The 17,518-nt window shown below is 32.6% G+C and overlaps 1 protein-coding gene across 2 annotated transcripts in view; it reads right to left on the bottom strand.

The window, feature by feature from the left end:
• The window catches only part of LOC130896350 (uncharacterized), a 207,387-nt gene that overhangs the window by 37,547 nt on the left and 152,322 nt on the right, over nucleotides 1-17,518 (bottom strand). For both annotated transcript variants that reach the window (XM_057804365.1, XM_057804366.1), the window contains exons 6-7: nucleotides 12,421-12,714; nucleotides 822-1,032 (exon numbers count right to left, since the gene is read on the bottom strand). In XM_057804365.1, coding sequence (XP_057660348.1) covers nucleotides 822-1,032; nucleotides 12,421-12,714 — 505 coding nt within the window. The remainder of the gene's footprint in view (nucleotides 1-821; nucleotides 1,033-12,420; nucleotides 12,715-17,518) is intronic.

The raw sequence follows: 17,518 nt of genomic DNA, 5'->3' as shown, positions 1-17,518 counted from the left end.
ACGGCGGCAATATCTTTATACTGTTTTAAAATCTTATTTACAGTATGTTGTGGCCGTTTTATAGAATTTCTAAGAAGGTGTTTTCATTTGTTTACGGCAAATTAGATATTTCGAACATTCTTGATATGATTAAGAGTGTATAAACGAGCCATAGTAGTCAGTAAATAATCTGATGTCATCCCGAACACATCGAGATAGATAAGTAACCGGTGTATTTAAATAAATTAGTATATTAAGAATTACATATAATTAATTAAGTAGTAAGTTAGTTTATAGTTCAGTTCAAGCCTTATTGGATAATTTAGTGTATCGTTCAATGTATTTAGTGTTAGTGTATAAATAAATTATGTGAGTAAATATTATATATATAAGTGTACTTTACTTTGTTTAATGCATTCTTCGTATTCGTACTATTGTACTAAATCTTTCAAAGTTCAGAAATATTTAAAACGTTGAAAACGTTCATGAGCACATCAGCTCACGTGTCTGACTAATGTGATGATTCAATTTTTAATTCCGTTACAGTAGAAGATGGATAAAAACAGAAAAAAAAAATGTTCACGATAATATTTAAATGTCACTTAATCCTGTATTAGTTCTGGAAGGACCACAAGATTGTTTTACTCTGTCCCATTTATAAAGATGAAATAATATGAAAGTAATTGCTGAATAAATGAAATTAAGTGACGAATGAATAAAATTCAGAGTGGTTTTTAATACCCAAACCTCATATAAAGGAGTGAAACTTGATTTGTTTGACGTATCAAGCTGATTGAAAATTCAATTTGACAATTACAACCAACATATTGAAGCCTACTTACTAATATATGGAATCGCTCTGGAAGAAGGGTGCGAATAACAAGTGGGCGCTGGAGGCCCAAATGCAGCTGGAGGAGGGTAATAATGTGAAGGCGGCGGCGGTTGATAACCCTCTACTAGAGCAGGTTGAGGAGACGCATATGTTTCTAACAACGTTGGTGGTGCAGCTGAATATGTTGTTGCGTTGGCAGATGCTGGAGGTGCAGTTACCACCTGAAAAAACAATGGATGATCGATCATAAGTACAGAAAATCGAAAAATTGTGATTAAACAGTTTATTTTCAAGTTAATAAAATTTTTCAACTACAAACCCAATTTGAATACATAGAAACGTTATCGATATAAAGTCCAGATAGTAAGTAAATGGAGATTAGATTATTCTAAAAATTTCCAAATTAAAATATTTAAAATTAGTTAAAAATCGTTCCAAATGATATTGTATATAAAATGTTGCATAACGATCCAAGATACACATTCACGCGCGATTTCTCGCACAATGTGACGTCACGTTGGAATTAAAATGTGAAGTATAATGTTTAAATGTTATAAAGTTTTATTTTGATTAAAAAATTGATATTTGATGCAAAAACATGTCTATAGATGTATTATTTATATGGTTATCGAATTTACCAGTTAAATTCCGCGTTCTTAGGCCGCGTGCGTTTTACAAGGAATAGAATTCCGTCTGTTCCGTGAAATAAGAGACTATTCAATGTATGATTAGCAAAATTATTAAATTAATCCATTTAATAATTTTTTTTTCTTATTTAGGCTATTTTTTATATATTTCTATTAGCGAATTGTATATAGGATAAACAATGTTTTAAAACTAGACACTTTGCATATGGAACAACCCTCTTCGAAATTGATGGAACAAACATGTGCTAAAATAAATAACACATAAATAAGGGGTAATTATTGGAAAAAAATAGGAATTGTGTGTGGTATTTTGTGATTTTCAACATTCACTTACCATATTTCAAATTAATTTTATCGTCTCGATCACTGGGTCTTATCCTCTACTTCCCCAAGTCTTTTTTTTTTTTGGAAACCATTATTTAAAATCTGTTTCGTTGGTATTTCAGTTAGTGTTTTTGCATGTAGCGACTATGACCCCATAATAGAAAATATAATAAACACAAAAAAATATCCCATATACAAAAACCTATTAAATACATACAGCTTCAAACTAATCTTAATGGACAAGAAAACATTCTGATTCCAGCGTGACGTCATGCGCGGGCGTTACAAATTTGAGCTGATAATTCAGCATATCGGTTTGTCTTGTAACGATCTAGAAAATGCTCAGTTTTAAACATCAAATGAGTCTAGATTTTACTAGATTGTTCTAATAATTGAGAAAATAATTCAAAAAGTTTTTAACTGTGTTTATGTTGATAATCAATCATACAAAACATACATATTGTAAAACGCGACTTTAAAAAAATTACGATCGTTGAAAAAACTATAGAAAGGGAGAAAAAAAAATTGTTTGGTTGGTTACTGAGATATAAAAATATTTACGTGTCGAGAGTTACCGAAATATAAAAATCTTCAGGTGTAGTTAGTTATCGAAATATTATAAAAATATACACCCCACAAACATTATCGCATCACCCATTATTTTTCAAATATTCCAACCAAACTAATAAAACTCGGTCAGAGCTTTACGAAAAATAATATCACAGAACGACTCAAACGAGTTTCAAATAGTTTAAAAAATGGATGCGCTGAATTCAGCATAGAATTCCAAATAAAATTTGATCGAAATATAAATGATTTCCAAATCAGTGGAGAAATTTTGGACGGAATTAATATTCTCCGATGGAGATATTCCTACGTTCAAAAAGCAGAAGACTACCTCTACACTTTAGAATGGCAACATTTGAAGAGACTAGTGCTTACTACAGGTAAAATAGGATTAAACCCGAAATTAAATTGGGCGCTTCTGATTTTCTAGATTCTCAGAGGTTTTCGGTTACTGAATAAGCCTAGCAACTCTTAACAAAATTACGGGCACGGGTTTTCGAAATTTTGGAACTTGTAACTCAAAAAAACTAAGAAGTATTAAAAAAAACTGCACAAACAAAAAATGTAGAGCACAAAATGTTTTACAAAAAAGCCGGAGCATCCATTGGCGAATTCCCGCCAGTGCGGATTCAAACCAATTTACGTTCCAGGTGCACATGGAAACTGCTATAACTCTTGGAAAACTACTTCGTTTTCAAAAAATCAAAATGCGTCATAAAGGTTAAGATCTCTATTTTCTACTCGGGTAAGCTGGCATCATTTTCGAAAATCTTGCGAGAGGTAAATTGGCCACATAAGCATTTGAAGTTTCAATGGAGTTTTCAATTCAAGTTACAACTAACTTTTAGAAAACGCGATCATCAACACTTATTCGTTCTCGGTTAATTATTATTTCAATATTCATAGGGTTTTTAATTTTAGTTTCTTCCACAAAAAGGATCACGCACTTTACACGGGTCATCAAGTTAGAGCAAGGAAGAAAAATTTTGGAAGTATTGTAATGTGACTGGTAAAGAAAATCCACCTGCAACTTTTAATAACCTTAGTACTATTACTATTAATTATGATCACGTAAATAAAAATTAATAATATATTTTTCCTGACAGTTATAGAAAAAGTATAGTAATCTCGTCGCGACTAATAACTATCTCTCATCCGGATGAATCACAATTTATGAGTAATAACCTTCATTACTCGCTCAATGAATAATATATTATTAATACGTTACTTTATAAACATTTCCTTTAACACTATCGACAGTTGTTAAAAATGACAGTTGAAGAAAAATATAATTTTCCTTACTGCATAATTTACGTACGAGTCGCCGCTGATTACAATCTCCAGTGTTACACACCCGCATTTTTTAACTGAGTCACTGATGATTATATAAAGTGATGGTATAGTTCAACTCTACTCCCTCTATAATGGATTTACTCCAAAAATCACGTGACGAACCGAATGCCTCTGACAAATTGAAATCAACTCGTATACTCTTATCTATTATTAAAATAACCATTTAAATGATAAGGGACGACGTGAAAATTCTATCTCTAAATATAATTGATACCCACGAACAAACATCAAGTAACTTGATACATTGTGTAATGCAGCTTTTCTTGGAATCGTTCAAAATACGTGCATTGATGACTCAGTTTTTGTTTACTGAACGTTATTGAATGTCATATCGATAATTGCTTAAATTAAATCGAAAATTATATGGATATAAGTATACAGTTGAAAGTAATTAAGTTTGAATTTTGTTAACAAATAAATACTCATTATGAGATCTATATCAAAATATAAATACATTTGCGTACAAATTACAAAAATGAGGGCAGTTATGAATAAATGAAAAATAGATAAATTGAATTTCCGATAACTGATAAAAGGTTATTATTATTCTAAAATAAAACAAACTTTACCCTTTGGAAATTAAAGGCTCATTCTGACGTGCCAGTGAGAGATTTGAGATTCACACATGCTAGTTCACTGGCATGCTTTTTCGCAAGCGAGTCCAGTTGAGGATGTAGCATAGCCGACTTTAGAAGTCGTTATTAAATTCAATACAAAATAATAATATGAGTATTCAGGTTATGAAGTGTTGTATGTTAAATTGGTTTTATTTGGAGAAAAATCAAAATAACCAAATAAAGATACAAATAGAATAAAATTCCAATATACAGAAGAAAACCACCATGAGTAAAAAATTTATAGGTAATAATTAGTATATAAGTACATAACAAAATTAAACCAGTATGCAGCATGCCCGGAATTAAATATTATTATGATAATATCGTTTTGATTTCAATTGATTGTACATTTTTTTGCATTGTAAAATATTGATCCCTTAACTAATTCTGAATGTGGTGTACGTAGTTAAAGGTCGTGCTCCGCGTTCTTAAGTAGATAGCCGTGCAACGATCTTTCTGAAATTGGAGAAACGTGCTTACCAATTACTACTAAAAAAGCCCCTGCAGTGAGCCCTGATGTTAAGTCCGAGTCTTTTGTAGTTTGAAGATTCGCTCAAATTGAGTCGCACCACAAGTAGAAGGGAAGGTCATATCGAAAATGCCACTCAATAAGGTCATAATAGACTGTTAAGGGGATGGATAAGTTCAGTTCTTTGGAAACTGATCTTAGCGCAAAACAGGAGGAACTTAATTTTTTAAATAAGGTGGCAATAGGTAACTCCCATTTCAAGAAATCGTCCACAACAGTCCTAAGAATTTTACAATTTCGACGACGTCAATGGTTGTGTTATTTAATGAAAAAAGCTGCCATGTATTTTTATACGATGAAACTTTAGTTTTAGAAACGTTGACACAGAAGATTAGAATCGCACCATGATTTAAGGGTAATTAGGTCACTAGATATGATCCTATGAAGTGCCGGGTTGCGCCAAGAGAAACTAGTGTCGTCTCGTCTGGAAACAGACATATTTTACCACTGATATATAGATAAGCGATTTTGTTTATAAACAGGAGAACCAAAATAAGACCTAGTGCAGAATATGGAAATCAATATCATCGAGATAAAACAATTTTGTGTGTAACCGAATAATAATTGTGGAAAGCATATCTATTAAAAATTCATATTGCCTTACTCCTTGAAATAGTGTTGCAAAAAAAGTGACACCGTCACTAAGGTGGCTGTAAAACTGGAAAATAATTGGGGTTTGCTTCGAAAAACATTTGCGTAAGATAAGAGAAAACAATTTATACTCACTTTTACTATTCTACTGAATGTACTGACAACATTGTAATAAAATTGTATACGAATATGTTTTGGAAGCAAATACGTCCTATAAATTTGTTTTTATATCTGACTCTCATAGAGGGCGCTAGGTTCATGGTACATACCAAGTAGTATTGAACATTTTATTTATTTCCACTGAACTTAGACATTATTCAATTTCACACTATAGAGGCACCCATGGTAAAACTGGAGACTGTATACCGATTTTGGAATATTTTGAAGATCATGAATTTATAACTGATGCTGGAATAAAGTAATTAATTACGGACTAAGACCATAACTTAAACTATTTCGTTATCACGAATACACAAATCTATTTTTTTTTTCTGAAGAATCCACCAATTTACTAAAAGGTTAGAAATCATGCATGAGTAAGCATTAAATTGAAGTGACGCTCAACTCTATCTTCCAATTCTTGATGGGAAATCAATCTGTAGCATAAACTTTTTCTTCAAGATAGGACCAAACTGTGTAGTCGAAAGAAAAAGAAATCGTAAAATCTAACCTTCAAAAAAGTTATGTTCAATAGTACTTGATACTATGTAGCGTCCTCTATAAAAAAATTCACGGCATGTATCAGCTTCCTACACATATTTATATAAAATTTAATTACAATGTTGCCAATAGTTTCGGCAAAATCGTAAAAAATGTATATACATTATTTTTTCTCGAGGCTCTTTATTTTGAATATCGATGATGTTACGAAAATATAACCTCAATTATTTTTCAGTTTTCTACCTATCCTAGATTTTAAACACCTTGTATATGAGCTACCAAAATACATAAAAGAGCAATTAAGATGTCACGATACATGATTAGATTTTGTGGCAACTTCTTTCCAGAATCCTTTTCGGTTACTTGCGATAATTGCGAAAAACTAAAAGTAAAAACTAAAAATGGTACATTTAATGTTTTATCTGATCAAATTTCACTTCTATGCATTTTCTGAATCTCTCTGAAGAGTATTCCCAGATTCTGCCATTTGTTTCTTTTATACAATTTGGTTGAATCAACCAAGCTTAAGATCCCTAAAAAAATGAAGTCTGTAGGGTCCTCATTATAATGTATTTAATGGATACAACGATTCCAAACTTGGGAAGGTGAGGAAGGATTATGCAAAGGAACAAATATTGTAAAAATTATGTAATGAATTACAAAACGATCGAACTACATTTTGTGGTAAAGGTTGATAGCTTTGAGAAACTCTTTTGATCTTTGTGGTACAGTTCAGTGTTTTTTTAAGGTTAGACTTCAAAACGAATTATTTATAGATATACATATATTATGACATTAAACTAACTGTGTATAAGTTTGGTGTGTCTACTTGAAACTTATTATTGTCATAGTTTCTCTCTACTTAACAATTCAGGAAAAGATGAGAAGTAGTTTAGTCGGTTGTTGTGAAGTACCGTCATACTTTTGTCCCGTAGATCACTTCTTGGATATTCTCGGATAAAGTTTTTGAAGTTAAGCCTGAGAGGATTTGTAAGTCGAACTATAATATCTAAAGTGTTTTTTAGACAGATTTTTTAGCGTGGTGATCTCGAGTTTTATTATCGGTAATTAAATCTTACATTTCGAAGTTAGACTGAAGAAACCTATGATTTGAAACAATTGCGCAACCGACACCGAAATCAATTTCAGAGGCTTCATATGATTAATATTTTTATGTAGTATAGTTTTTTCCATAATAATGCTAGTAGATTCATGTTCATGTAATTTGTGAGTCAAGTACAACTGTGAGCTCACGCGTGTCAAGTCAGGTTAAGCTGCGTCGTCAATTTTTTCCAAGAAGGAAAAGAAGATAGACGAAACGAGTTGTCAGAAAAAGATTAGTATTTTGTGTACAGTATTTGAGGAATCGTTAAGAGCCATGTAAAGATACGTGGAAGTCAACAATATAATCTGGGCATATGTAGTAAAGTACGACTTTCTTTTCTAGATAACAGTTCCTATAGATACAAAAATCCTTGTGTGTATATTTTAACGTGCCAAATGAAAATATAACGTCAAAATTATGTGCATTCTGCATATCAAATAACGATCAAATCTACTACTGCGTCATTCTCCAACTTCGCTCTGACCTGCGATATGGGAATCGTATTCAACCTTGAACTACTATTTCAGTAGTCCCACGATCAATTCCTGACTTATTCGAAAGTATACAGTTTCAATTGAAACAACATCATATGCGTACTGTACAAATATTAGTTACTAGCGCAATTTCTTCATCGTCAAATAAGATAGAAGGAGAGAGAATTTAAAAGAAAAACTACATACTTGTTTTAAACAGTGGATAATTATATAGGCGCTAATTATGTTATATCATCAACTCAAACTGAAAAGCAAACGTTTAAAGAATTAGCGAAACAATTTACTTATGTACTCAGATAATAGGTGATAAAAAAAGATAACAGGAAATGATTACAAATAGTACATTATATAAGAAGAACAAAGCGCTTATTATGTGTTTACTGCAGAGACATGGAAATCTGAGCGAAACGCATAACGATGCATTCTAGTCCGAGTAATATATGCTACGAGGGGTGATCCTTTTGCTCCCCCCTGACCCATCATTAATCAAAATATTTTCATTTTTCAATATAAATTTCATTGAGGTTAACACATATTTTCTATCGATATTTTTCATAACACTTATTTATCGCACATATAAATTCATTATTCCAAAAACTTCATTCATCAAGCAAGTATTCTTTGAGTTTGGAAAACAGCTGAGGTCCAAGTTTGAATAATGTGGCGGATAATTAGAAGCCTGTTTGAGCAATTGCGGACAACACCTTTGTGCAACTTCTCCTGACGAATCTCTTTTATAGTATCACTTGATTGGCATAATAAGCACCTACACTTGTGACTATCTTTTGCAAGTAATCTACTGAAATTACTCCTTCAGGATCCCAAAAGTATGGTTAGAATCACCTTCCCTGCTGCAGGTTGAATAGTTTGGCGGTGATGAACACTCTTTACTTTGCATTTTTCTCTCTATATCAAAGTGATGGATCCATGATTCATCTGCTTGTGTTAATATGAGATCAACAGAGGATTACACTGTTATTGAAATCAGTTTTATATTAAGACATTCATCATCGTAAGCGATATACTGTTGTGCTGTTTCTAAAAATTGGTGATTTTGGTAGTTACTTTCTATTGGTAGTACTTTATAATTCGTAGAATGGCCTTCATAACATCCGTGTTTAGCAAATGAACATCTGTCTGGGTATAATTTTCTGTCACTTCTGCTATATACAATCCGATTAATGAGAGACCTTTGAGATTGACGAAGGGGTTGTGAATCTCACAAATTATGTTAAGTCAATTTATTTGTTATTATCTTTAATCTTACTAAAAATTGAATTTCGCTTTAAAATTTTGGAAAATTTAGGAGTAACTTATTTAATATTTACGTATAAATAGGAAAGCTATTATTGTTAGATATAGTACTACTGGACTGTAACCTGTTTCTAATGTCAATGTCAGGAGTGTTATATAGACTTCGTTTCAAAAGATGTAAAGGATATGAGTTTTTATAAAATGCTTTGTACAATATTTTCAAGTTATTTTCATGAAATATTGGATACGAAATTTTCGGGGATCCATTTTTCAAGTGTTTAATATTGGATTCATCCTAGTACAACATGGGAGATTAAAATGATAGTCAATAGAATCTACTGATTCCATATACCGGTCTATTAAAATTGTATTTTCTTTTTTCCTAATGAATTTAGTGCCAAAAAAGGTGAGGATTGTTCTACGTTTTCTAGTTCTATCGTTAACTGTATATTAGGATAGAAACTATTAAAGTAAAATTGTGTATGATCAACTTCACGTGAAGGATAAAATGATATCAGCTATATGAAACAGAACGACCCAAACAACCATTGATGTGTGATCGAAGCATAATCACCATGGGCCTTTGCACCTATTGGCTGCTTCCTTACGCTGGCTGGCAGATTTAGCTGCAATCGGCCTGAGGTATTAATTATTTTAGGTACATCGCTACAGGGTCATAAGGGTCAATTAAGTTTCAGCTGATATATTTCAATAGATCTTTACTGTAAGTATACTGTGTTTAAGGGTGTAATATTTTCAAATGTCAGAAATAAATACGGCCGAAAAAAATTTTTTTACTGACTGCAGTTTAATGTTGATGGAAATTAATAATTTTGAACATTTACACAAATAAAGTTGAATGCAATTCCTTTCTTGTCAGTCGGTGAAATTGTGTGAAAAGTAGGAAACTTTTATGTGGTCGTAACAGAATATAAACATTCTTTTTCAGCTCCAAAACCATACCACTATTGAAAAAAAATTATTGATATGGAACCCGATTGTGATATAAACACTATTAAAAAGAGTGTACATCAAATTATTTTTCCGAAACGAAATGGCAACAATATATTCAGTTTTAAAAGATGTAAATAATGATGCTGACCTACCAAATTTCTGAAAGTCGACAAAATTAAGTTTTAAATTTAATAAAAGAGGGAGAAATAGTTTGTTGCTCATGAAACCAAAAATTGTATTGTGGAGACGACAGTATTTAATGAAAATAAGTACCCATAGAAGAGATAATAGGAAAATCTATTATCTGGAGGAAACGTGGGTAAACGCAGGCCCAAAAAATCCAAAATTTGGGTTCACGAATCTATGAATTTTTCAAGACAAGTTTTTTCAGATGGCCTCTCTACTGGATTAAAGAGCCTTCATCTAAAAATCACCTCAACTGTGTTTGTAAATAAGATTCCGAGCAGATAAGGTATTAATGTAATATCTATCAAAACTGAAATAAACAGTCAATTCTTTTCTTCCAACTAAAATGAAATTGATCTCTTAGGAAAAGGTTGATAAAAGGTAACGAAACCGGTTTTGTCCCCGACGCCTTGTGGGCCTTTGACAAAAAAGCCCTAATTCAAGACTGGTTGTATTTGAAAAGTATACCATCCGAGAAAATATGACAAAAGCAGAACTTTTACGGATAACGAATGAACTTAAAACCAAATATGATAAATACCGAAATTCAGGTTTGCTAAAACACATAATGGAATGTCACTGTGACCTCGTACAAATAGAGATTATTTGGGCGGACAGGTAGACAGGTAGAAGTGAAAATGTTAAAATTAAACCATTTAATGGATGAATTTGTTGATAGAAATTCGATGATAGTTAATCTTAACGATGATTGTTCTTTAGCAGTTGTTCAGATTCTGTGTAACCGTACTAAGATGACAAGAAGGATCTAGTATTATTTTATTACTATAATTATTATGCGAAAGACTTATGCCCTACTTAGCTTAAAGCCGGTATCATTTATCTTTCCCTAATACAAAGGATCAAAAGGATCAGTTCACTTAATAAACTTGCACACTGTGTGGCAAATATCCAAATCACAGCCTTCTGGATATTGGAGAAGGTGTTTCTTAGTAATCCTAGTTTGGCAATGCATCGTGCAGAGTCTTAGACACAACGCCGGTTGCGGACATAATAACTGGGACGATTTCCACATTTTCGCTGAGCCACACCTGTTTAATCTCAATTGCGAGATTTGCGTATTTGGTCAGTTTCTCTTGGTATTTGTTTAGAACGTTGTGTGTGTGTGTTCGGTATGGGTATGTCGACGAGAAAGACTGAATTGACTCTTCTATCAACTACCACGATATCAGGTCTGTTAATCGTCACCTGTCTATCGGTCTATGGACCGAACTTATTGACCAATTTCTGGAAAACGATGTTGCACACTTGATTATGGCGTTGATATTCATATTAGCTAACAGACTATAAACAGATGTTATATGTTGAATGGTCTAATATATTTGCTGACACTTCTGTTTATCGGTTTGTTCTGCTGAACTAAAATGTCCGTCTTAAAATGTTTTTTTTCATCAGTTAAACCTTAACGATGCCGTAGCTAAGTGCGACTCTGTACAAGCAGCCTTGTCTTAAGCACGATGTGTATAGTGCTTCCAACGTTGGACGCTGGTATGATTGGACGCATCGTGTGGTCGTAGCGTACATGTCATTCGACGAATGTTTTATTAACATTAGAAAGTCTCGCGTCAAAGGAGTACCCAGCATTGGAAGGAATTTGGAACCAAAACTTGTGGTACAACTACACACACTTCTTGTTCTCTTGCGCGTGAATGCTTAGTGTTTTGTATGAAAACCAAAGTTGCCAGTATCATCCAGTTTATTTCAAAAGAATTTATATTTGTTATATGCCAAGTTTACATTTCTTCAGGTAAGTTTAGGTAAGGTTCCAGCTTCCAGTTCGACCAATGTTCAGCCAATGTTGAAAGGTGCAAACATGGACGCATCGTGTAGTTGCAATAGGCCTTTCTTACAGTATTCAGCCCTACGTTGGAACACGAATGTTGGCACAAACGTTGGACGCATCGTGTAGTACCGGCTTTAGAGATTACGTGAACTAAGTATGCATGATAATATTTTAGAGTACTTCGTTTCTCGTATGAAAATTGTATACATACTTTTTTATGAAAAATAACTTGAAAGAGAAAACATATATAACAACCTTACAAAATTTGCTAGAGAATATAAGATTTGTTGGTATTTTTTTTTTCATTTTATAAGAAAAATATTTATTATCAAAAATGAATGTTTTCTATAACGAATTTTAGAATTTAAACTTTGAGAATATATAAATAGAAATCTGCTTTAAATGTAACTCAGTTCTACTTAAGAGTGAAGCATTTCGAGTTTGGTTTGAGGGGTTTGAAAATTTTACACCATAACCATATTTTTCCATTATCAATCAAGCTTTGACTTAAAAACCAAATTACATACCTGCTGACTGGGTTGTGAAGGTCCACTTGGCGGCACCGGATAAATATCCGACGGATTGGGTGGCGGGTAGTACTGCGTAGTCAAATACCTTCTAATAGGATATTTGTGAACGTATGGATTCGGCGAATAGCACATATCGTGATGTGAATAAGGTGGATTGGGAGGAGTGGGATATGGATAAGAATGAGGTGGATACGAATATGAATAGCCTGGGTACTGGTATCTATAAGCTGCTGGAGGATGTGATGGGGGCGGTACTGGATCCTTTGCTGTTGTTACCGATGTAATTATCACCTGCAACAAAAAATATCAAGTTAATACTTACTAATAATTCAAATTATTGGATTCATATGCGTAGTGAATAGAGGACTTAATACAATATTAAATTGGTGGCCATTGTTCTACTTTTTGATGTATGATAGTAGCAATGTCATGTGTTTTTAGTGGTAGAGAAGGTTGTTATGTCATGTTATGGTTGAGAAAGGGCAAAAGGTGTTGGTTGTTGAGCCCTATTATCTTACGTAGGAAAATTGTAAATACACCAACACTCACAATTACACTGTCTAACGCTGTTTAATATCACCAACGGTTCCAGAAATTTCATCTAAACGGTAAACTAAGTTTGATATTAGTGATGGAAAAATACCACGGACAAATTCATAAATAGGCACAAGATAACGTAGTTATGCTCCCTAATGTTGGGAAAATTTGTAAGTCAGTAACTGTAAGAACGAATAAGAACCATGGAGGTTTCGTCAATAAGGTTATAGAATAATTGAACCGAAACCTTTGGACATCTTCTTCAGTACTACGTCGATTTGGCATTCGTTAAAAGATCGAATTCAAGTTGGGCCCATGAATCTGTCAAGCTCGTTGATTATAGTGACGTGCATTTTAGTGGGTTTATATTTTTGTGTAGAAAATTCGCAAGCCCGGTTCGGTTAAGTTTATTTAACAAAATTCAAATAATCGGTTATTTGGTAATTGTCTCCCCTCCTAAATGGTCAATTTTCATTTACCAAACATGGACATCACACAACATTTAGTCAAAATTTATCCAATTTCAATCAGTTATATTTTCTGATTAATAACAGAACACGTTGGGTACGTCGGGTCTCGTCGTGTTTATTCGTGAGAGTAGTAGAGATGGCCGCGGTAATAGAGATTAGTCATTAGAGTATAAATAAAACCCACAGTTATTGTAGTCTAAAACAATTTAGATTTTTGTCCGAAACGATCTTATTCGACTATAATAGTAGTTGATTTTTAATATAATTAAAAATGAATTTCTCTCATTACAAGTATCTCAGTTTAAAAAAACTATACTAACGCCAAATATGTTATATTCTCAACAATAGACAAATGAGAAAAAAGTCAAGATTGTATTTTTTTTGATAATCATTTTGATGTATCTCTCGTTTAAGTATAATTTAATTTTAAATCTGAAGTAAAATCTGATTTTACAAATTATCCATTCTATAACTTCTTAGATTAACAAAGTTTTTTGGTTTTTGTAATTTTTCTTATTTTGATGTTGTATTTATTATAATAATATTCTTTCTTATTTTTCTATCTGGACATAAAATATTACCATCACCGCAAATACGCATGTTGGGTGCAATATGTTCTGGCATAGTTACTTAACCGACTTAGCTAAGACATCTTCACAAAAACTTGGAGCCCTCTTTAAGATCAAAAAGCTATATACTCCGTAAAATCTTTTAATCCTCTACAAGGCCCAGATTCATCCCTCTTTGGAGTATTGCTAGCACATTTGCTGCTTAACTCCCAAGCATACCCTGAGGAAGCGCGACTTGATACAGAAGAGATGAATTGGACTTATAGGCGATCCAGAGTTGACCAGAAACTTGGGCAGCTTTGAGCATAGAAAATAAGTCGCTGATGTGACTGTTTCACCGATACTTTCGTGCTGTCGAACACAATCTCACCTAGAGCAGTTTTTGCAAGATCCACTTGACAGGCAGACGTAGCTCATAAAAACCAAGTTCGCTTGCAGTTGCTAGAACTTTAATTGATCAGGACTCCTTCCTTTGTAGGAGTGCAAGCCTTTGGAATCACCTACTAAGGTACGTCTTTCCCGAAAATTACAACCAACAGAAGTTTAAAATCAATACCCACAGGTACCTATAAATAACTACTTGAGTGTAATAGGGTTCACACTCTTGTGCTTGCTTTTTACCCTAAAAAAAATACCAAATAATATGGTTAATTATAAGAAACGCATATTATGAGAACAGTATCAGAAAAGCGTATGAAACTGTGTAATAAATTTGGTTCTTTGGACTCTGGATTATCGTATAGAACCAAAGTCACATCTCCAGTAACAATAGTCTTCAACAAACTGTTTCCCTCACTGTTATATCTGCGAGAAACTGTATAGCCAGCACCATTAGCCACCGGCTTAGCCAAGGGGAGAGTTTTGGGGGTTCAAACCCCCGCCGAAATAAGCAAAATATCACCTAATATATCGAAAAATTATTATATTTGAATATATATAGTAGCCCCTAGAGCCATCTTTTGACGAGAGGCAGACGCAGTTGTAGTGGAAGTTACCCACAGTAACGCCATCTCTAGTCGAGTAGCCGACTTTTCATTGTATGGAAACTGCATTGTTTCTCGATTATTCACCACGCTCCTCGGTCGGAATGAGAGAAGCTTTGTGGAAGTTTTTGGACGGCTGCTGGGCCCATGTCGTAATTGTTCCGATGAATATATAGATATTACATTTCATGTAAGTATATTTTTGTTGTTTTATTTACATCAAATCAAGACCCCTACCCAAAACTAAATCCTGGCTACGCCCATGCTATTCGTAATACATAGGACATTATTGGACCCCACAGGCACACATTTTGTCTGTATCTTAGCTCGGTAGTTACAATTTTATAGAGGAAAGGCCGTGAACTTTTTGAAAATTCTATTGAAAGTTTACTAATCATCAACCTATCTCCCGGTCCTCTCAGTTAATGTCAGTCAAGTTGTCAACACAGTGTTCATCGTACGATGAATTTCAGAAATGCTGAATATGTTTTATTTGATATTATGAAAACTTTTTCCCCTATGTATAAATTAAAATACGGTTTCTGAATTCCTAATTTAATTTTGGAAATATTGTTTTTTACTTTATTAACAATCAAAACATATATCTCTTTAAGTTAATGGGATGGCTGCAGGGTATATAAGGACAAGGACAGCGACAAATCTTTTCTTTCTTCACCCGTTTTGTAGGTCTGCTGGCCAATTTCTTTTTAGTCTCCTACTGTCTCCTTGTTCTATAAGTGGATAACGTATTTTCATGTTTAGCTAGTCGTTCATAATGTTTGGTGCATCTTTTTATGACATCTTTAACAAAACTGACATTTAAATCTTTATATAGGGTTAGGTTCGATACATACCATAATGCATCAGCTATCATGCGAATTATCTTGGACTGTCTTCTCTTTATGACAGCTATTTTTGATTTATTAGAACAACCCCAGAGTTCGATAAAATACAAGTACATCCTGATAGGTAGTTTTATACAATAGGAGCTTGTTAATTTGGATTTTCTAGCTTTTTTTTGAACATATGGGTTTATCTTTTTCATTTTCTTAACCGACTTAAAGAAGGCATAGTTCATACAAAGGTGGGGCAGTAGCTGTAATTAGTTTCCTGTAGTTATTACATCAAAGTTTACTTCAAGTTTTGTTACTAACTATATCTCAATGCATCGGGATAAGTTCAATAACTTTTATCTTTCATAAATATAGGTTAATAATAATTCGATGTTGCTGGTTTGTAGTTTCAAAGAAATAATTTTTAAAGCATGAACATTTATGATTATTGAATCTATTTGTATAATATCGTATTCTCTGCCTCCGGGTTTTATGTAACCGATATTTTCCATTACCGCGTTTGAAAATTTTACTTAAATTTCATAAATATGTACATTTTTTCAATGAATAAAGTATTTGTATTCATATCATCATGTGAAATATTTTATCTGAGTGTTTATAATAATATAAAATAAATATTATATTTGACTTATTGCATAAATAAACTATGAATATGACTTTATTATCTGACATAAAATTTATGTATTCATCAAATCTACGATTGGCATTTGATTACAGAATAATTTATTTATTGAAAAATCTCTCTATAATGTTGCAAAATAATTTTTTCATCGTAGAAACAAAGACGATTGGATTGTTTATGTTCAATTTGATAAAATACTAGCAAATTGTTCATGAAATATTTGAATACTTTTAAGAAGTATTAATGAAACGAGAACGATTATAGACGCGATCATTTGGAACAACTTCTAGTCAAAATATCATTTTTGGTATATTCGCAATCCTCTTATTTTGTTCATAAATCTCATTAAAATTATAGTCACGTATTAAAAATCATTTCTACCGTGGCAGGTTGATATTATATTCTAAAAGTTGAATCGATATAACCATCACCAATTTTCACAAATTCAGCTGTCATTTTTTATAGAAGAACGAAAATGAAACGATTACGGCTAAATTTATCCAAACTTTATAAAATCATGCACAGCCAACGCTTCCATTGAATTTATTTGCTCAAATGTGTGTTACTGTTTTTTATTTTAAGTACATGTTACATTGTTTAGTAAAGTTTGAATTTCCTACTTGAATAACCATGCAAAAGCCATTGCTCTCATTGAATTTGTTCGCCCAATTATTTGTTATTATGTATTGAAGTACAAGTTGGGGCGTGAGTAAATGTTCAATTGATTCTTTTTTTCACTTAAATGATGGGTAATTATTAATAATTACATATAAATATGTATGTATATAATCTTATTCGTTGTCGAGAACATTTCAAATATAAGAATAAGTAGATATTTTTTCTTGAATAAAAATTTTTTATCAAAAAACTTATTGACAACAAAAATTTTTTTGCCCTTTAAAAACTTTGAAATTTTGTAAAGTAACTTTTGGTTCTGCTGACTCAAAAGGCTTTTTAGACCCCTGTACTAGGGTTTTTTAAAATGATCCAGCCTACCCCCCTTATGCCTGTGAGGGAGTAATATTTTTTGTCCGATAATTGACTATCTCCAAAGTAGCCT

Source organism: Diorhabda carinulata, chromosome 7 (assembly GCF_026250575.1).
Source record: "Diorhabda carinulata isolate Delta chromosome 7, icDioCari1.1, whole genome shotgun sequence".
Taxonomy (NCBI): Eukaryota; Metazoa; Arthropoda; class Insecta; order Coleoptera; family Chrysomelidae; genus Diorhabda; species Diorhabda carinulata.
This window is presented reverse-complemented; position numbering and strand designations above follow the sequence as displayed.